Source organism: Anas acuta, chromosome 4 (assembly GCF_963932015.1).
Source record: "Anas acuta chromosome 4, bAnaAcu1.1, whole genome shotgun sequence".
Lineage (NCBI taxonomy): Eukaryota > Metazoa > Chordata > Aves > Anseriformes > Anatidae > Anas > Anas acuta.
The window spans coordinates 57,235,145-57,257,427 of NC_088982.1; the positions used below are offsets into that span (position 1 = coordinate 57,235,145).

The window sequence follows — 22,283 nt, forward strand, 5'->3', positions numbered from 1 at the left end:
AGAGTGCTCATTAATCATTTTAGTGACTGCAAGCAGAGAGCAAAGACAAACAACCCACCGAAGATTATTAACATATGGTATACAGAGGAAAAAACAATTTACGTAAATAACCAAGTCATTTAATCCAATAAATATTGTGGAATTTGAGCTATACTTCAGCTGAAGTATAAAATCTGTGTTTAGTAACCATATAATTATAGGAAACTGTTCAAAATGTATCCTATAACATTAACCATGTAGCTTTACAATTAGCCATGGAGTACTTTACGTTCAGCCTTTATTTATTAAGATAATGGTATAACTACATATTTTATTTTTATTTTTTATTTTTAACTAGTAAAACTGTTTGGAGAATAATATAATTATATAAATAATCACACCACTTCCTCCTCCCCCATACACCCCTCCCCATGCACAATAGCTACACTGGAAAAACTAACCTAAGTCTAATATTCATCATTCTGAATCACAGAATCACAGAATTGAAGGGGTTGGAAGGGACCTCGAAAGATGAATACTTGAGAGCATTTAGTAAGTAACTGCTTTTACTGGCAATCGTATACTTTTGTTAGGTTGTTTCTCTTGTACTTGAGAAGATTAAAAAAAAAATGGAAGTCATAAGCAGCATAAGGTAAAATCACACAAACACACACACAAACACACACACACAAACCAAGTTAATAAATTATAAAAATTGTTTAAAATAAATTTGTGTGAAAAAAGAACCTTAAAACTAAATTTAATTATTAAAAGGAAGCTAGTAACAGCGATGACAAATTTCCCATAGAATTAACTTTGATCTTATTATCAACAGAAAACTGTAAGTTTGTTATCTCTTTGCTGACCTTGCAAAAATACTCTTGCCATCGGCCCTATCTGGTACAGTGATGTCACACCCATTCAAAGCCCAAATTCCTAGAGTAATTAACTCTCTTACTAACCTTATCTTCATCACTCTCCTTTATTCCCTCATTTTGAGACTTACTATCTTCAATAAGTAAGTGCAGAATTATTGCTATAAAATCTCACAACACCTTGAACAACCTTTTCCAACCTAACATAATCTTGCTGCATTTGCAGTGTTTGAATAAAGAAACCCTATGCTCCTTTCCAAACTTGGCTTTTTTTTTTTTTTCCCCTGAGCAAGGAAATGAAGTTTTTAGCTCACTGTGGCTATCGCTGAGTTATGCTTTAAAAAGTCATAATTATTTGAGAGAAATATTTGAAAACAATTATTAAAGGAGTGAGATGAGTTTTGTGGCCACTTTCTCTGTCACAGTTTTACAATTTCATAATTAATCTCCCATAATACCACTGAAACATATATATATGGATTATGTATGTTGCCAGGAAGTAGCAAATTCTTAAAAAAAAAAAAAAAAAAAAAAAAGGAAAAGAAAAAATACTCTTTGGACTTCAGTCTGTTGTTAACTGCTATTAACAGTTGGTAAACGCTGTCTCTAAAATTAAACAAAGTTTAATCATGACGTTTTTGCATTGAGTTAATTGAACATATTCATCAACAAACAGATTTGGAGTTACAGGTGCATATCAACAACCATAAAATCAGAGCCTTCATGTATTTCAACTACATCTTGCTACACAAACCTAAAATTTAATGGAGAGATTTTAGAAGTTATTACAGCTAATTAAGAATACATGACCTCAAAGAAAATACTGGAGCAGATTTCTATGTTGGCTATTGCCTTGATGTCAAACTTGCTCTTGTGTAATTCAACAATTTTTACTAAGATAGATACCAGTGTCTGTTTTGGTGCAATTATAGCATGTACATCATGACAGCTTTGGTTAAGAACAACTAGGTAACATTTGAACTCTTGAAACTATTGAACTCTTTTTGATATTTAATAAATTCTCCAAACAGTAAAGTATATTAGTAGAAGGAAGAGTAAAGTTTAGTACTGCTAGATTTTTTTTTAAACCATGAGTACTGTGGTTTAAAATTTTCTGAAAAATTATACTGGCATGTTCCATATTAAACAGGAAATTAAAATGTCTAGTTAAAAGCATTTATTCTATGAAGAAGTGCCTTTCGGGAAAGTAGTTTCCAAATAACCCTATGGGATGCCAGAAAATGGAACAGAAGTACTAGTTTCTTATGTGGTCTCTCTTACTATAACAACCATGGAAACAAAACATTAAAGGGTGGGTTTTGATCTCAATTATTGTGGTGCATCTAAGACTATTTTTATACAAATGAGACCACCCAGTGGACCTGAATGTGCACAGACCATAAAATATTGCCAGTGCAAACAAGAACTTCTTGATGATTAGATGTAGCTTAGATTTCCATGACAAAACCATGTGGGTAATTGACACCATCACAAACAACAACAACAAACACAGGGGAGTAAGAAGACACACATAATATAGTTTGTTAACTGTAATTAAATTAAAATATTAATTAATAAAATATTAATTGATCTGTGAAGATCACAATGTTTTATGCAACTAATTTTACATTTTAAAACATAGAAACAAGAAAAAATAATATTTAAATGATTTGCACAGAAAGGATATTAAACTAACTAACTGACTGTTATGGACAAAATCCAGTCCTTTACAATTTTGAAAATACGGGTTACGGAAGAGCAAAATTCACCTTCTGAACCCCCATCCATGGATACTTATTATTTTTATCTATGTGGCTTATTTGTTTCATTTTTTGTTTTTCACTAAATTAGATCACAAGGATTTCCTTAAGAAAGCTCTTCAGCTGCAAAAGATGGCTGGTCTTGCTTTGTCAACTGTGGAAGTGGCAATCCAATTTTAAAATTACAGTCTTCTACATTTTTAAACGTAGGCAAGTTCAAGAATGTGTCTCCTTAAGAAAGGAACAAACAGAACTATCTTTCTATTGGTAAAATAAAGATAGCTTTTGGACAACTTGCAAAGGAAGGTTTGAAAATGAGATTTGGCAGAGGCTTTTCAAACATTTATCACAGAACTAACACTGGAAGCAAAAGCTTATATTCTGAAGGAACCAAGGCAAGAACTATGAGTAGCATGCTGGTAGTAACATCGTATGTTCTAACACTATCAGTAATCAATCAGTAAAAATTATTTATTTTTTTTTGAGGTGCCTTCTTCCAATTCAAATAGTGTGAGTATATGGATAAATGAGGCACAAATTATCATGTTGAGATATTTCAGGGTTTTAAGTAGCCTACAAATAACCTTCTTGGAATTTTCTTTGGCTACTCATTTCAATCTTTCAAATGAAAGCAAATTTCAGGCAACAATATAACAATGCTGTGCAATATAATCCTCCTCATTATCTTCTCCTCATTGACGTTAAGAAGGGGTTAAGGATAATATATGAATTTACAAAATTACTCAGGAAATTGTTCAAATGACACTAAGAACACTACTGTTATTACACCATTACAGGTAATTGTTTGAGGGCAGTACTTATCTATACAACCAACTCCCAACATAACTGAGTGAGTGTTTGATTTACACAATGCTGTTGCTCTTTCTTTCTTCTTTTTCTTTTAATTGCATGTTATTTTCTATATTTACAAGACTTAATACAACTATAACAAGCCTGAAATGCCTTTGACCTACAGATTTAAAAGAAACTGAAAGTCCTCCATGCAACACTCATGACAGAGATGATTACAAACTGCTGTCAAATGTCTTGGTTCAAGATTTGGAGAGAAATTCTTTATCTCACTTAGATTTTGACTGACTCCTGTGAATTTTTTAGCTAAAACAAATTATAATCACCCAGGTTTTGATCTTTTATTTTCATCATTCGAAAAATCAAGCCAAGTTCGTTGATATGGGCACTACTTCTGACTGAATAAACATCTCTTAATAGGAAATCAATACTAATGTAGTAGTGTTTTTAGATATACAAGCTTCACTACAGTTATGCTACTCAGACAGCCTATCATTGAAGGGCTCACACCTCTGCAAGCCATTATTCTGTGGTATATGCAGTGGTACTATGCAAGAGGCTCATAATTCTATCTCACCAACAACTCTTCCCTGGCCAGAACTGCAATTTCCCACATTATATATTCAATCTCAAAATGGAGTTATATAAAAATTAGTTATACAATGACTATGTCTCCATCACCATTTCTGTGACACGGTATGGTAAGGGTGAATAATGGAAAGAAAAATCTTAATTTCTTTTAAATTCCCACATAAATCATAAAGAGTATGACCTGAAGGTTTTATGTGGTTCCAGGACAGAAAGAGGGAGGGGAAGGACTGCTGCACTGCTACTTTGTTCCCCCTTTTGCTCTTCCCAGCTCAGTTTTCTAAAGATATAACAGAATATTAATTAAAAAAGCCCTAACACCATCATCTAAAAATTTAAAAGAAGTGATCTCTACGTAAGTGCTTGCAAATAGTAATAAAAAACCATCTATAACACAGCAGATTTTCCATCTTTTTAAATGTTAAATCTTTAAAAACTGTATGGTGACTGTGAAGATGTTATTAATAATTTCACAGATATAAACTTGTTTTCCCAGGCTCAAGAAAAAAAAGTCTACATAAACTTTTGTCTACTCATGTAATCCTCTCTAGTTGCAGAAGAAGTTTAACAAGCATTTGGGTTACTTCTGTTCACATATTCAATAAAGGTGAAGGAAAAAAAATTCTTCTACAGTCAATATAATGAAATGCTTTATTTTCTCTGCACGTGACAGACAAATAGTTGGGCACATACTCGTTACATACGCTTTGAGCTGTGGGACATGAATGAATAATAATGGAGCATGTCATTTGTTGTCAGCTAAAGTAGCAAGAAAAATAATTTCAGTGTTTGTGGTTTTTATTTAACTGTAAATCACATTTGTGTGTAATGTAGTAGTGCCTGTTTTATTTGAGTTCTAAACTATTAGCTCAATTGGGATTAAAAACCACACGTAGTTAAGCAACAAAGATTTCCTTTGTCAAAATGAAGTGTATACTATTGTGTGGTCACTGCCCCTTCATTTCCTCACTGAGTAATTCTCCAGCATTATCGGAAACCCATGGAAGTTGTTTGCAGCTGTACCCATTTCCTATTTCACTTCACTCAGTCTCCAAATCAAACACACACACATGAGATACTGCTTTAAAGGTACGAACAGTGTAAATTGTTATAAACGTGTGAGACGGATGATTTCCCCATGAGCTACTATAATTTTATAAATTCAAAGCTCTAATGTTTGCTAGACACTAACTAATAAGCACAGAGCAAAATCCATAGACTAAGAGCTACCAAAACTTTTATCCCCATTTGATAGAACAAACTTTTTATATTAAATAAAAAAACACATTATATGGTAGGATTGTATATGCAGAAAAGCTTTTATCTCAGCTTGAAGGTTGTTGTGAACTTCATAATGTATATTTGAGGTGAATGTATGATTTAGAAAACAAACTGCCACAATCCTAAACTACTGCAGGATCACTTTAGTAAGTACTTTCAAAACTTTAGATACTAAAAAAGAACATAGAAAAAAGAAAATATGATCAGAAGTTGAATCAAATAATATTAAATCCTATACAAAACACTAATCTTGAGATTCAGTCACTCAGCTTGGAAATTCCAGAGTCAAGGCTGCAAAGTCATCTGAAGTTGACTTTCTGGTAAGTGTGTGTTAAGATACACAGACTCAGGCCTCGTTCAGATCACAGGACACAGTGTGTTCCAAAATGGGTAATTACTCAATGTTTCTGTTGGAATTCTCTGGATAAGGGAGGCCTTATCTAAATGGTCTAAGTCCTACACCAGCAGATTACTAATTTCAAAGGAATGACTGTGGAATTCTCATAATACTACTTGAAGTGCTTCATAAATAGGAACACCTTCACAACACTCCAATGCAATTAGGTAGTACAATTATTCCTATTTTATACCTGCAAAACTGAAGTACTGGGTAGCAAGCACTCAAAAATAATTTTTTGAATTTCCTACCCAGGTTATGAATTCCACTCTAGTTTTTGAATTCATGCACCAACTCTCATATCAAAGCATGAAGCTATGCTTTTGCACTCAGCATTTCTGCATGTCTGACTCAAAATTCTTATATGAAGCAACATCAGGTAGCTCCCTGCCTCATTTGCTATTATTGTTTTCAATTTCTGAACTGAGGGATGGCTTCTGGAGAAAATGTTATTTACTACCCAACTCTGATTCTTTCCCCAAGCCAAATCTAGTCAGTACAATAAATGTAGCAGAAGTCCCAGGGGAGTGGAAGTAAGCAAATCAATTTGGCAAAACAAAAAAACAGCAAAAGAAAAAACACATCCAAACCTTATTTCACAGGATAAGAAATTATTTCTGGGCTGAATACATGGACAAGGTAATCAAAAAGAGTGTGAAAGGGTCTTCGTTTATCCTATATATAACTGATTAGGATCCAATCTTTTGTTCAGTAATACTAAGGAGAGCTGGAACTCTTTTAGCTTTGCAAATGGAGTCTTTGCTATTCCATTGTATACCCTGCCACTTAAAAGAAAGCAGTACAGGCTTCTTTCAGATACGTCATCTCAGCAATCCTTGACATACTATTTAGATGAAGCCTGTATCATTGAGGAGTAGCTATCTTTTAAAATAATGACATGGCAAAACAATACTATCTGTGTGAAAATGACACAGAGTAAGGCCTACAGTTCAGTTGTCTTTGTTTGGAGAGTTGAGTTTAATAGTTCTAGCTCTGCAGCAATTAAGGATGTTCTTAGCTCTTACATATCCATGCTTTGACTTTGTTGAACCATTATTGTTGGTCAGTTAAAGCTGAATACCTTTCTTCAAGTTTGCAATCACAGAATCCTACAAATTTCTTCCCAATATCTAATCTAAATCTCCAGTCTTTTAGTTTAAAGCTATTGCCCCATGTCCATCACTACACTCCCAGACAAAGTGTGCCTCCCCAGCTTTCCTATAAGCACCTTTTAGATATTGGAAAGCTGCTATAAGGTCTCACCAGACTCTTCTCTCCTAGTCTGTTTTCATAGAAGAGGCACTCCAGTCCCTTTACCATCCTTGTTGCCCTCCTCTAGACTCATTCAAATATGTCTATGTCCTTCTTATATTGGTCTCACAAGTGCAGAGCAGAGGGGCAGAATCCCCTCCCTTGCCCTGCTGGCCATGCTGCTTTTGATGCAGCCCAGGATACGGTTGGCTTTTGTGGCTGCAAGCACACATTGCTGGCTCAAGTTGAGCTTCCCGTCAACCAATATCCCTGGTACTTCTCATCTGGGCTGCTCTCAATCCATTCTTCACCCAGACTGTATTTGTGCTTGGGATTGCCCCGCAAGAAAGAATAAAAATAAAATAAAACTACAAAACACAAGAAGCAAGGACAGAACAAGAATTCCATTCCAGTCCACTACAATGTCGCACTGAGGAACTCTAAGTATACATTTTACAATGAGGAGCTGGCTTGGCTACTACCTTTACAATTCCTGCCAGGTACAACAGCAAAAATCATCTAATTCACGCTCCTCTCATTTCTCAGATAGAAATGAAATTACATGTTTCGATTGAAAGCTCTTAGTAAAATGAATACAATAACTCTCTTGAATTGGCACTAACAGATCCATTACTGAATGATTAATCCAATATAGGCTAGCAACTACATAATTCATAAACAGCTTATAAATATACACTTGTATACAATATTATCAGCTATTATTTGTAGATGCCATACTGAATACCTGTTCTGCTTTCTAAGAACTACTGCATGTTAACCATCATGCTTCAAACATTCCTCATCAAAAGCAATAAAGAAAATCAAGATATTATAATATGAAGGAATAAAAGATGGAACAAAAGCATAAATTTGTCCAGTGCAATTGTGCTCATGTCAAAATAAAAATATTAAATGTTTGCATTGAATATTTTACAAAAACAACCATGGATGTGATTCACTGCGTATAGCTGGAATGCTATAAAGTATGATCTCTGTTTTCCAGACCAGTAAGAGACTTGTCTACAAAACAAACGAAATAAGGTTTCCCAAAGGAACCAATACAGATTTTAAAGTAGTTTTTTGAAGAAAAGAGTTTCCAATAACAAGTTTTTAACATCCACATCTAACAAAAAATATATGCAGATGTAAAACAAATACTACATAAGCATTCCATTTAGTCTGAGTCTGAAGTCAATATACTACCCCTGACAGAATTTGCTTATATTAATGAATAAATTGATAATAAAACACCCGCTGAGCTGACAGACTCAAATTAAGGATGTTACACATTTTCCTCTGCTTACTTTGGGTAGGTGAGTACAGTTCTTCAAAAAAGTAGAAGATGAACAGACATGTTTATTAAAGTAAAAGATCTTGTGAAAGGAGAGGAAGATTTCACCGAGATGTAAAATATTTCATTCCCACAAGAGACTGAAGTTGAATCAATGGCTTAAGTGAATCACCTTATTACTCATTCCCTAACACATAGATTTTTTGCCCAATTTGTTGCTTTCTCAGACAAAATGTACCCAATTGTATCCAATAGATACCACCTGTACTTGTAGGTAGGTAGGATGGATAGTTGTCAAACTCTACCTGTACACAAGAAGCCTAAGAACTCTTAAAGGCATTTGAATGGTGTAGTATCTGTAATTTACCTATCGCAGCAGATTGTGAATAAAACACCTAGGAAAAAGACATGTTTTCTGATGAGCACTCTGGCAGCTTCCTTATAAGATATTTACTGCCATATAAGCAGAACAATATTATTATAGAACTCTCCATCACCTCTAAAAATGAAAGTTAGCAACTAAAGAGTATTTCAATAATTAATTTTCAAAATCTTTGACCTTCTTAGAAGGCAATTACAAAATGTAAAAAGAAAAAGAAAAAACCCCTACAAGCACATGAGCCACACCCACAGCAAGTAAAAAAATCAGTTTTCTATTATACATACCAGAAAAAAAACAACACAGACTGAGTTCTGGAGCACAAAAAACAGAAAATGTTTACTTTGACATAACCCTTTGCTTTAGAAAATTACATTAACATTGTTAAAAGCACAAACCTTTCCTGGAGCACAATAACTCCAGTTTTAAGTGGTAAGATAAAGCACAGTAGTCCCAGGATGTGTTCTGAATAGCTATCAATTTCTGCCAATTCCAACTCCTTCACAATACCTTTCATATTTAATTATAAGATATTTTGCAAGAAGTTAACTAGATATAAAGTACTTACTCTGACTTTACATAGTTTCATAGAATAGTCTGGGTTGGAAGTGACTGAGATCAAGTCCACTCCCAACTCCCCAACAAGAGCAGGGACAGGTTTCTCAAAGACCCATCCAGACTGACTTGGAACACTTCCAACTATGGGACATCCACAACTTCTCTGCACAATTTGTTCCAGTGCCTCACCATGAAAAAATTTCCTCCTTATATCCAGTCTAAATCTATGCTCTTGTAGACATATTCATCTACAGTTCTGTTCAGGTTGACTATGAAAATTGTGCAATTAGTTTTTGCTCTAATTCTTTTCTGGAAATAATATTACGGCAACTATTTTTATTACACTTAGCTAGCTTAAATGTAAAGCAGCTTTTCCTTTTTTTTTTTTTTTTCTCCCTCCATAATATGGGAACTCCCAAACTAAAGACAATTGTATTTCATTTACTTTAACCAAAGGCTAAGTGTATCTGAAAAGATTACAAATATCATGCAATATACTGCGTCATATATCCTGTTCCAAAGAGTGAAATAGCATTTCTGCATGCAAAGAAAAACTTAGCAATGCTTCTTTTCAAGGAAGTTATTTCATAACTTAAAATAATAAAAATATTTTGAAGTGCCAATGAAGATCTACTGGAAACTCAGAAACTGATCACTCTAAGAAGCATGCAGATAGCACTTCAGCTAGTAGCACTTTCTTTCCAGCAGATCAGTTAAATCGATACTTCTTGTCATAAAAATAATCTTCTTTCTGTGACAGAAGCAGTATCCCCTACAAAGGTCCATGTCAGTTTCTCCACCTAAAAAATCATGCTTACTGCACAAATACACACATGCATCCTATTTTAGAGGCTATAAATTCTAGAAATAAACTAGCTACATGCGTGAGAACAGACAGCAGTACTTTACTTGACATAATTTGCATGTAGGTTATTGCTATTTATAACCTATATTACTATAATGTGTGGGAGTTGTAGCCACAGACCATGATACAACAGTGTTTAAATCTATAAAAAGACAGAAAAAGATGGATCCTTGACCTAGAGAGGAGACAATAACATAGTATCAGCTGAAATGTATTTTTAGCACTCACCACATATTTTAAGAACCCAAACACTTGTCTTTGCTTTACTTGGACTGAATGCCATTACAGTCCTCGGCTGCAGAGCCAACCAAAGTAACAAACGTAACAGATGCTTAACTTTCACTCTGTCACGTTCAATGTTACAATGGCATACAGTTAAAAGCTTGATTCATATTCCAGACCTATCTCCCTTTCAGCTGGACGGGAAACCTGGGGCCCTGCAAAGGTTTCTCTTCCTTGGACAAATACAGTCAATGTGACAGCCTGACAAGGTCCAACAAGGGTAACACATTTGCAGAAGCAAACATGACAGGATTTGATCTCACTAATTGTGGTCAAATGTACTTTTCAGCTGAGTCCTGTTTTAATTAACTGAGGGGGATAAAATACACTGTGTTACAACAATAACTGAAATCTTTTAAAGTGATCTTTAAGGTCCTTAACATTGCAGTCCTATTGAAAGAGCTTTCACCCCTAATAAGACTTATCCAGGTTAAACAGATCTGATTGTTAGTAGACAGAAGACTTTAGAAGTAACAAATATGATAACCTCAAAACTCACCTTGATCACTACGTTACTATCTACTGCAGATTTAGTTTCAAACTGAACATGTAGAAGAAAGCAAGAATATCATCCACTAGATGACATGAAATCTGGTGTCCTGTATAGTATGGGAGACATTGTATGAGGTCTAACTATTTAATTTTCATTGAACTTACCTGAATGTAACTCTGGAAACACAACAGAAATCATCAAGAGAGTTTTTTCCTCTGCCCACCTCTTCTCTTTCCCTCTTCTTGTGTTTATTAACTTTGTCTATCTAACTGTAGCAGTAGTAGACACCAAGGAATTTACCCATCTCTGCTATTCTAACCACCCTCAAAGGCAATATTTCCTCCTCTGCTGAATGTAAATCAAAGGGAGATTTTTTCTTTGCAGTGCTTGTATTGTACAATCTATTGACTTAATTATTTCCATTTGTTTTTCCCCTTTAATGCAGAGCTGAGCAGTACTCCAGACTGCAATACTTACTTCTACAGTATGTATGCCACAATAAAGGCAGGTAAGAAACTCTCTTGACAGAAAATCTTTATTAGCTTTCTATTAAGTGTTCTTTATCACCTCAACATCTTGTGTGTGGGCTCCTTCAAGCTCTCTTTCTAGCATAAATGAGATCACCAGTAAGCTACTGATGTGGAAAACTACAAACTCTGTCTGAAGATAAGTCACAGTCCCTTCCTACACTGATTTTTCTACCCGTAAAACAAGAATAAAGATGTTTCTTCACCTCCAAACTTATGTGAGGCAGGCATGCAATTGTCCGTTACACAGTCTGGAAAATGCTACACAAGGGAAGGCAGAGAGGACTTGGAAAGGACCGGAACAAAGAAGAAGAGAAAATGCAGTATAGAAGATATAAGGACATAGCACACAAAAGCAGATCAGCCAATTATATACAGTAAAGAGTAAATGTAGGTAGAATTCATGTTCACTTGCAGTTTGAGCACCAAAGCCAGTCAAATTCTTTCCAGGTAACTCACAGGTACTTTTTTCTGCCTTTTTTTTTTTTTTTTTTTTTAACTCAGTATCACTGATTGAGACAAAAATAAGTATCAAAGCAGCAGGCAAATGATAAATTCCAAAAACAGAAGGAAGGGAGGAGTAACAGTATAAAGAACGACCACAAAAGTTTTCCTTTTGAATTGTGTGTGAGCAGAGAAAGAAAAAGAAACACCGTTACTGCACCCAGTTTAGATGACTGGTTTTGAATATTTCTTGTTTTATTTCGTAGGCTGCCTTTGTTGCAAACCAGCATTTCTGTAAGCATAGTCGATATAGGCCTTAACAATACTAAAGACATTCTCTTGCTATAGCTATTTCATATGTGCCTGTTGGCAGCGTCTCACAAGTAGACTTACACACTAAGAAATTTTTGTCAGAAATAACCTGAATAACATACCTCTGTTTGCAGTCAGAGCTTTGCTGACACAGCAATTGCAGCTGATGCAGCATGTAAGTCTTTCATACCCTAAGCTGAAACAACTATGAAACAGAATGAAGGCTATAGTGTTAACACAACCTACAAAACACTTTTCACTCATAGTTTGTTGTTTTTTTTCTCTCTCCTCTAAACCCCCTTGAAATTCCACCCATCAGTGAACAAAGAGCTAAATGAATAACAAGGTTTTTGTCATGCCTTTCTACTTACTAGGCTTGTTACAGATTAAAATCACCATCTATATTCCTATAGCATCTCTAGTCTAAAAATCTCTGGATTCTGAGAAATTTGAGTGAATCAGAAAAGTCTCCTGTAATTTGTACTATAGAACTTGTACTATTTGTACTACCTAAACATAACATATGAAAAGCTGAACCATGCTCTACCCAGCTACCTCTTTTTTAATATCAGGGAAGATTTGCGTAAAAAACATCCGGAATACCTATTTTCTCAGTATTCATTCACAAGGGATGGAGAGCAACATTTATGTTGTTTTTAAACTCACTCTGCAGCTTCAGTTTAAATGGATTATTTGTTTGCTGTCTCTCTGCCCTACATATATTTCAGTATTTGTAATTCACAGATACTAAAAGGTGAGCTGTTTCTTGTATTTGTACTTTCCTGTTAAACCCTCAGTAAGTTTTTCTGAAGTTTTCCAATAAAGCACTGAATTCACACTTCCTTTTCACTACACATCAACCACACATATAGGTTACCTTCCAGATTTTGTATCTTGTACAGCGGCAACAGTTATGCATACAGCCCGTTGCATTGTCTTGGCTAACACTAGCTGGTGGACAAGACAAAGGGGATGGGCATGGGCTAATAAACTATGAATGAAAATTTGAAGAGAGAGATCACCAAAAACAGTTTGGATGAAGCCAAACTAAAACATTCTAAGAGCACAATTACAGCACTGCAAATGCAAATGGACACTGACTAGTCTAAAGCTAAGCTACTCCGAAGTAAGCCTTCCCTAAATGTGCAGGGTGCGGATGTCAAGTACTTTGAACAGTTTCACTCTCAAATAGTCTTCTACAGGTTTGTAAACATTACTGATATTGACAGAGACCAAGATACCCATTTATAACTACTTTGAAGCATGGTTACAATATTAGAGATGTTGATTTTGTCCATTTTATGTATTTATGCAAATAAATTGATTCACTCATATTTAAAATAAAACATTGTGTTGTACTTACCAGTTTTGGGGTTTATCGAAAAGAATCCTTGTGGATTTCCACTTGTAATCTTGTAGGTTAACTTTTCACTTGAGCTAGAATCTGGATCAAATGCCTCAATCTGAATGACAGATACATCTTTAGGTGAATTTTCCATGACCTCTGGGTAATAAACTGGTTCTGTTGTCTGAGGAGCATTGTCGTTAACATCACCAACTTCTATGTAGATTTCAATGAAAGATGATAAAGGCACAACACCTTGGTCTGTTGCATAAACAGTCAACCAGTAATGTGAAGTAGTCTCACGATCCAGGCGATCAGCTGTCTCAATAATACCTGTTTAACAGGACAAAAGATAAACAGAGAACGATCAATAAATATACAGAAGTTTGCAGAAACAGAGCAAGCAACAAGCTTAGAAAATGAGAAAAAAATCAACAAGTTCAGGATAGCTGACATTGATTCTACAAGCTGCGTTAATATACACACACAAGCATTAAAGCTAACCTGAAAACACCAAAACCAAAATCAATAAAACAGTTTTCAACAATTACGTGTTCCAGATATTAAAGCAATATATTACTTAACTTCCTTTCCATTGTCTTTTGAGATTTATCAGATCAATTAACACTATTGAAAAAAAAAAAAAAAACTATTTTGCCGGAAGGATTAAATATAATGGGTAATACACAATTTTGGGGGGCTTGAATGACTCTCTTATTAATATACTGAACGTTATAGTATATCAAACTATCTGATTTGGATACCAGACTCTTGATCTGTTTACTGTTATACATATTAATATACTTAAATATAAAACATTCTTATCTACATGCCCAAATAAATGATTTAACTGAATTTTCTTAATGTGCATAAGTATTTAGGCTCACGCAGAAATCTCACAGAAAAGGAAAACAAAGTTAGACCCTAAGGCAACCTTTGTAGAATTATGACCAACCACTGGTTGCCATTACTTTGAGAATAGAAAGCAACACCTAGCTCATTTTAGCACCCATAAAATGAATTACCATTTATGGAACAGCTAGACAAACCTCATACAGCAGTTTGTCTGAACCAGAACTAAATAAATAATGAGGGGCTCAAATTTTTATCCACTGTGAAGGAAATACAGCCCTGTTTTTACAAGCACCTTAGTCTACAATCTACAGTCATAAAATGCATATGTTGTATATCAAAAAATTGTGACATGGCATAACTTATTTGTCAAGGGATGAATGTTACACAGATTCACAGAGTTACTGCACCATAAAACTGCACTTTTATTTTCTTAATCGAGTTGCTCTTACTGGCTGTCTTAATCAATCATTTTCTAGATAGAACTTAAAATGAAGCTAAATACATTCCAGAGGAAGGAAGAGACCAACACCTTGCAGCCACTCCTGTGGTAATCTCGAAAGGCTCTGACATGGCTCTTATTTTTTCTTATACTGATAAGAAAAAATGTTATTATATACTCTAATATTATACCTAACCTAATTTGGACTGAAGTTCAGATGAGCCAAAATGTCACCATGGATCCCAGTTTTGGGCTTTTGATATAGTCATATGACGTGACTACGCATGGTGTGGCCCTTGTCCTGAGCCCAGCCACTCACAAAACATGCATACTGTCAGTTAAATAACACTCTGATGAACTATGCCACTATCCTTTCACAATAAATCCTACAAAAAATGAATAACTATAGATATGATTTCCTTCACATATCCCAGAAATTTTTATTTTTTAAATATTCAGGCTAAACAAAATTAGATAAATATTGAGGAATTACTCATTTACTCATTACTTTCTTTGCTTTTTCCGAGAATGTATGAAGGGCTGACCATCTTATATTTTAAGATGTCAGTAAGATCTTAGGAGGGCTGGAAGAAACAGCGTCTAATACCTAAACCTGCAAAATGCATATATATAGCATTTTAAGCAACACAGTATCCCAGAACTACCACCAGGTGTCAGTATGGAAATTGGTTGCATACAGTCTCAGACCACTGGGATGAAAGGGGCAGGTAACACACTGCAATTTGAAAAAAAAAATAAAAAAATCTATATGCATTAGATACAAGTTTTCTTGAAAGCTAACTGGTGGCTTTGTAAATTCCTTCTTTTCAGAGGAACACCGTCAGAAACCAAGTCAAGGTGTTCACTTTAGGACGCTGACATTTTACAATTCATCTCTTTAGCTCAGTATTTATTTGCATTGTTTAATTGTAGTTTGTTATAAAAAAAATCCTATAAAGATGCTGCTTTGTGCTGTGGCTAATAGCACCATTTCTCAATTTAATATAAAGAGTTATTTTAAATAGGATACCATGAACTTGCTCTCTCAAAAAAGGAGACCTAGTCTTGAGCACAGTTACCTGGATTCTGGTTTTGTAACTTGCTTATGTTACACCTTTTGCATTTCTCTGCTTCAGCCAGGAGACTTGCCCGGGAGTTAAGTAAATGTGTTAATTCTTGTGGCCTCATTTCTAAACCTAAATGCTGGATGTGGCATGCAAACACTTCATCTTCAGTCTGGGTAGATTCCGTGCATGCCTCAGAAAATTTTGTAAAACATTCATGTCCTCCCAAACACAAGCCTAGCCTGTTGTAATTCCCTCTTTGCAGGGCCTCCAGCAATGCTGCTCTGTTGCTTGCAGTCTGTGCAGAGCACAGTGGTGATGCTTACGTGCTGAACTGAGCAACCATTATCATTTTACACCTGCCCTGCATTCCTAACAGTAACTACATCAGAAGTGGCAGATTAATTTTAAGATAGCCTTGCCTGATATTAAAGAAACAGAGAAAGAGACTCTTGCAGTAGTGGAGCTCTCCCGCAATCTGCTCACCTGGCATTTACAGATTCTACCACCTTAATTATCAAAGCCTCCCTCAAGGAAAGGAAGACTGAACCAATTATGCTTTCGTGAACTGCCATTTCTCATGTCTCTGTTCTCTTATATCATGTATTCTAAAGGGGGAAAGGGAAGAAAAAAGTACCACACCAAACCAACAACAGTAAGTATTTCAGAAAGGAATATGTAGAAGCATTACTGGGATACAGGAATAGTGACTAATTTTACAGTAGAGAAAATGGACAACTTTATTTTCAGTTCATTTTTCGTTTCAAGTTAGTTCTGCCTATCTGGCATTACTGCTGCATATTTGACACTGACTTTTGCAGAAATGCCCAATGAAAAGGGCTGCAATCTGTCTGAGTACCTGACTACTCAACAAGTCATATAACACAGATTTTCGTCCAACAGGGTAGCTCTGGTTTTCAGAATTTCTCCATTTTTCTACAGGGTCACTGATATGCTGCGTGCAAAAGTAACACAAAATGTTATTCAGTAAAAATTAGTCTTCCATTTTTCTCATGTTTCTTACCCAACAGACACTGAATTGCTGGATGAACATTTTCTCTCTATGCTCTGCTGTTTATAACCACAAATGGAAGTATAAAGTAGCTAGAAAGAACATATTATGAGCATTCAGATATGCGAAAAAGCCTATGTAACTGTTTACATTTTACTGTTATTAACAGATTAATTCCTAATCAAACAGTAGAGGCAAAGGTTACTTAAAAAAAACATAAAAAAATACTCCACCCCTCCCACTTAAAGAGTTTAAGATAGATGGAATAGACAGGCATGTATGCAAGTTGGAAAATGTATTAGATGGACATCACGCATGACAAGTGGATTACTTTGACAATATTAAAATGAAGACCCAAAATAACATACCTCCGGTATAAAAAACATGTAAAAGAAGAACGGAGGATATAGAGCAAAAATTTCCTTTCATTGCTTGCATGTTGAGGGGGTGGGGGAGCTCACCACACCTTGTTCTTCTTCATTACTCAGAGCTCGGCGAGCAGATAGAGAATGCATGACTGGTTTATTAACGTGACTCAACTTTCTGCACTTTGCTGCCACCCAACAATAAAATGGAGCAGATACTGATCCGGTACACAAGCCTGGGCGGAGATTGGGAGGGGTGGGGGGGAAGCACTGACTACCAAAACCTGAATTCTTCTGGTCCTGCCTCAGCACTTTTGTCAGAAAACACAATCAGAAGAACTTGGATTTTTTCCCCTCTAACATTACTGCACAATCTGACCTCACACCAGTCATTACAGCAGATCATAGAATCATAGAATCATAGAATATCCTGAGTTGGAAGGGACCCTTAAGGATCATCAAGTCCAACTCTTGACACCGCACAGGTCTACCCAAGTTCAGACCATGTGACTAAGTGCACAGTCCAATCTCTTCTTAAATTCAGTCAGGCTCGGTGCAGTGACCACTTCCCTGGGGAGCCTGTTCCAGTGTGCAACCACTCTCTCTGTGAAGAACTTCCTCCTGATGTCCAGCCTAAACTTCCCCTGCCTCAGCTTAACCCCGTTCCCGCGGGTCCTGTCGCTGGTGTTAATGGAGAAAAGGTCTCCTGCCTCTCGACACCCCCTTACGAGGAAGTTGTAGACTGGATAATGATGAGAAATCAAACATCAAAAAAGTGATAAACCAATCCAAGTAAGAGTTAATTTGTTTTAATCTTACAATCAGCTAGATCCATTAAGTATCAGCAAGATATTAATCAGTATCATCAATTTCAGCAGCAAGTGTCGTCTTCTTAGAAGTACTTTTGCCTTTTTCTTCCAGTGGTGCAAATCGCATTTAGGGAGTACAGAAGTGCTTCTATTATATTTTCAATGTGTTAAAGGCTCTATCTCCAACTCTTCTCACATCCAAAAAAAATTTTTAGTCAGCAAATTTCCTATTCTCTATACTGAGAGCAAATCAGTAAATTTGACTTTTACAAGCCATTTGCTTTTTATGTAGCAAGACAAGTAGATAAATCTTTCACAGAGCTCCACCAGAGAATCTTTAGCATGCATGATAATCCCAAAGACCTGTAAATATTATTGTTCATAAAATATGTTGAAATGAGTATTCCAAAAACATTTTCACTTCGCTGGACATGCAATCTTTAAGCTTCTCAGGTGGTTAGGATAAAAATAAATTCATATTCATCAGTTGCTAACTGCCAAAGGGGAATACAAAAGAGCTCTGATGAAATGTTTCTCAGTCATTTGCAAGACGACAGTGGAGTTTTATAATCTCCGTGAGTCTGAAATTTTAGACCAGATATTGCTACTATTTGATGCAACTGGACTTTTCTGTTGATTTTATTATAAGAAGGAAAAAGTCCTAAGTGAATACTATACTATACGGAAATAAGACAGCATTCAGTATGGAGGAACATGCTGGTTTAAGAATACAGAAAATGGGGAAAAATTAGAACATTAACCCCACTCAGGCCAAGAACCAACATCACTTCCAACTTTAATCCCATAACCCAAATCACTAAAACCAGTCACTCTTAAAACAAAAATAAACATATAAATCCATCTCAAATCTCACAGTCTTACCTTTGCCAATTCTATCTGATTAACAAATGCCTAAACTATAATAACTCCAATTCCCAGGGATGATCCTCCTTAAGTGTACTTATCCATGAGAACTCTCATTAACAATATTAATGATTCTGTAATGGAAATCAAAACCTGCAATCATTTCTCAGCAAAGCATGAAAATACAGTTTAGTAGAACTTGCCCTGGGAGCAGCATTTGAACCACACTAAGAGAAATCCCTGGCCTGGAACATGATTCTTGAAATCTGATTACAAACTTAATTAATCTAAATTCTAATAAGCTGGACAAATCAAAAAGCTTCTTCAGCTGCCGAAATGCCATCTCTGAGGGGAAAAGGCAATATTTTAAGAACTGCAGGAACACAGGTTTTGATCAAATATGACCGTCAATGAACAGCCAATCCCAATTAAAGATTTAAAAAAAAGAGTAGATTAAGCACGTTATTACCAACGGCATGCTGTCCCTCAGCGGCACAAGCCTGCATTTACACCAACACAGACTGTAACTTTGGCTTGAGTTCTGACCAAAGAGTAAGTCACTTACTCTTGTAAGCCATCACTAAAGTCTACACAATCTTTTCAATTAAAAATAGAATTAGGGGTGGTATTCAGCTTAGTACATACTGCCATTTACTACCTGAATCTCTCTTACCACTACATAGGCTGCATATAGTTTTCTATAAAGTTACCAATATTTATAATATTAGTTTTTATGTGGACAAGGGTCAAAAGAACCCCATCTCAAAAGTCTGCATTTTTTTCTGGTCAAATTGCTGCTTTAAGTTTTGTGGAACTTCACTTTGGCATTTAGAACAATGAAATAATCACATCAGAGTCCTTGATTAGTGGTTTGGTGTGGTTGTTGTTTTCTTTTTGTTTCTTTTTAAAGTAAAATCTTACTAAATATTACAACATTGTCATGCTTTGTCTTCTAACAATAAGACATTTATACCATCTTTTTCCCTGAGCTGTATAAATACAGAGGCTATAACAGATCTGATAGGATGAGGAAAAAAAAAAATAAAAGAGCATCCAAGCATCCAGGATAGAAGACATGGTACTTATCTGCTTCTCTGCAGTCCCCAAAGGAGTCTAAGAACATCCATACTCTTTCGTTCTCCTTTTCCCCTTAAGTAATTTCTAGAGGCACAGTCAAACCAGGACAGTAGGCAAATGCAACCCTGTGTATTATGTATGTTGTTGTTTTTTCCTCCACTTTATGCAAAGTAGTTTTGGGGGAAGCAAAGGGGTGAGGGGAATGAAAATTTAGTAACAGTTATGGTGCACGAGATAAAAGAAACTACAGCAGACCGGGGCACACTACTTACAAGTACTATACCTGTCTGTAGTACCTGGTACAAATTGTGATTCTAGAACTAATTATCACCAGTGAAATATCTCAGATCCTTTCCACTTTTAATACAATTTAAAAAATCCTCTAGCCAATTTATCTATATTTCTGATGGGCCAGACAACCTCTTACCACTACTACAGTCCGACACTGAAAATGCCATGAAGTATCTAAGTATGGCCATATGTACAGCCAAGTAGTCCTATGTGCCATAGAGTACACTGAAAAGAGAAAGCTTTGACACATGGAACATACTGAATTTCCAAATGGGGAAAATAATAAAAGAAAAAGAAAACCTTACTTTCCCTGTGGCTGCTGTGCTACTGTAACTTAGGTCTCTACAGAGCATCCTGTGAGGAACAACTGAGCCTTAAGCCTACAGTTCCTTTACAACAGCATCCGATGCCAACGAAATTTAATATTATTTGATCAGCCAAATAATAACCACTTAACAAAACCAAAACAAACAAGGCAGCACAATAAAACATTGGTCTTTATACTACACAAACCAACTGTCCTTAAGTACTGAAGATTTTGAGTATGTCCTGTCACAGAGACAAGGAACTATTCAGCACTTAAAATGTCAGTTGAAAAGACCAAAATCTCCATCCTGTGAACTTGAAACAATCTCCTGCTGAAGAAGGAATGGAATGAGATTCTTTTTGCAGAAGTGAAATGTCAGCTTGTGCCCTGTATAAACAGGGCAGTGTGCCAAAAAAGGCTCTACACTCTAACTTGTGAAATACTAAAGACCTGCGGCTGGCAGCACAAACTTTTACAAATGATATACAACCTCTCTCTTGTAAGAGTGGTAGTATTTTGATAAATAAACTGAACTGGAAAAGTGCTAGCCTTCTCTACCTGTATCACATGTGCACTCGTAACAGGAAGCATCACCTGTTTATGCTTCTATGGAACAAAGTGCAAGAGCCACCCAGAGAAATATGGTTTGAACTTGTAGTAATTTAAAAACTTACCACTGACAATACAAGCTACACACATATCAGATGCAAGAAGTCTGATTCACACAACAGACTAAACTGTATTGTTTCAGAATATAAATAATCCTTGGTTACAGCCCTGAAGGAGAGGAAGAAGTTGCAGCAGCTATTGCTTGCCTTTGAATCACACATAAATGGGAGGTGTTCACTACTCTTCTCTCTCCTCTTCTCCAGGAGCATCTCATTAGGCACACTCAGGAAGACTGCAGCCTAGCAACAAGCCATCAATATTGCATTTTGCATAACTCATGAAGAATTCAAATTACTTGTTTGCAAACATCCAAGGAATATGAATATGCATCACTAAGAATTCAATTTAGTTTGAAACAGTTGCATTGTTTCTTTTTAACAATTCAGTGATTCTTTGATTTTGCCTGAGTATAGTTGAACCTGAAGTTAACACATTCTGATTTCTTTTTTCAGTAACTTGGTGCCTTTACCTTTTGTGTGTATCCTGGATAACTGCTTTCCAAAAATAATATTAAAAACAAAACCTTAACCCTCCAGAAAAACAACTACCGTTGAAAAATTCTGCAGCAGGTTATGTTCACAGGCTACAGAGTTAGGATTATTACTTGCAGCCCAAAAGGCTTTAAATGTCATCTATCATGTCATCAATATTTCTTTTAACATTTACAGTTTGTCACATGTTTAGATTTTATGTAATTATTTATTTAGACACTAAATATGTTTCTATACAGTGGTTGTATCCTAGTTTTTTCTTTTAAAAAACGTATTTCTTGCATATGTTATTGAAGATAAGTAATAAAATATCAGATTTTATAATTTCTGCTTCAGCAAACTCCGAAAATCTCTCTCAGGACTACCTAGGGAAAAAAACACTAAAAATAAGCTGAAATTTATATACCGGAATCACAAGTCTTTTGTCACCCTTTATAAAAGCAGATACCCAGAAACTTGAATGAAACTTCTGTATTTATAGCTCTTTGACACAGAAAGCTGGATAAGTTTCATGTCATCTCGTGTACTACCAGCTGAAAAATCATGCTCAGACAGTACTGTTAAATGGAAAGCAACTCTAGTTATGGTTTCAAGGACAAATGG

General features: G+C 35.5%; 1 protein-coding gene across 8 annotated transcripts in view; it reads right to left on the minus strand.

Annotated features, from left to right (window-relative positions):
* FAT1 (FAT atypical cadherin 1) overlaps positions 1–22,283 on the minus strand; it is a 109,606-nt gene that overhangs the window by 59,738 nt on the left and 27,585 nt on the right. For all 8 annotated transcript variants that reach the window (XR_011096312.1, XM_068681451.1, XM_068681449.1 and 5 more), the window contains exon 3: positions 13,456–13,770. Coding sequence is in view for 7 of the 8 variants with exons in the window: in XM_068681451.1 (XP_068537552.1) it covers positions 13,456–13,770 (315 nt within the window). In the remaining variant the exon portion in view is untranslated. The remainder of the gene's footprint in view (positions 1–13,455; positions 13,771–22,283) is intronic.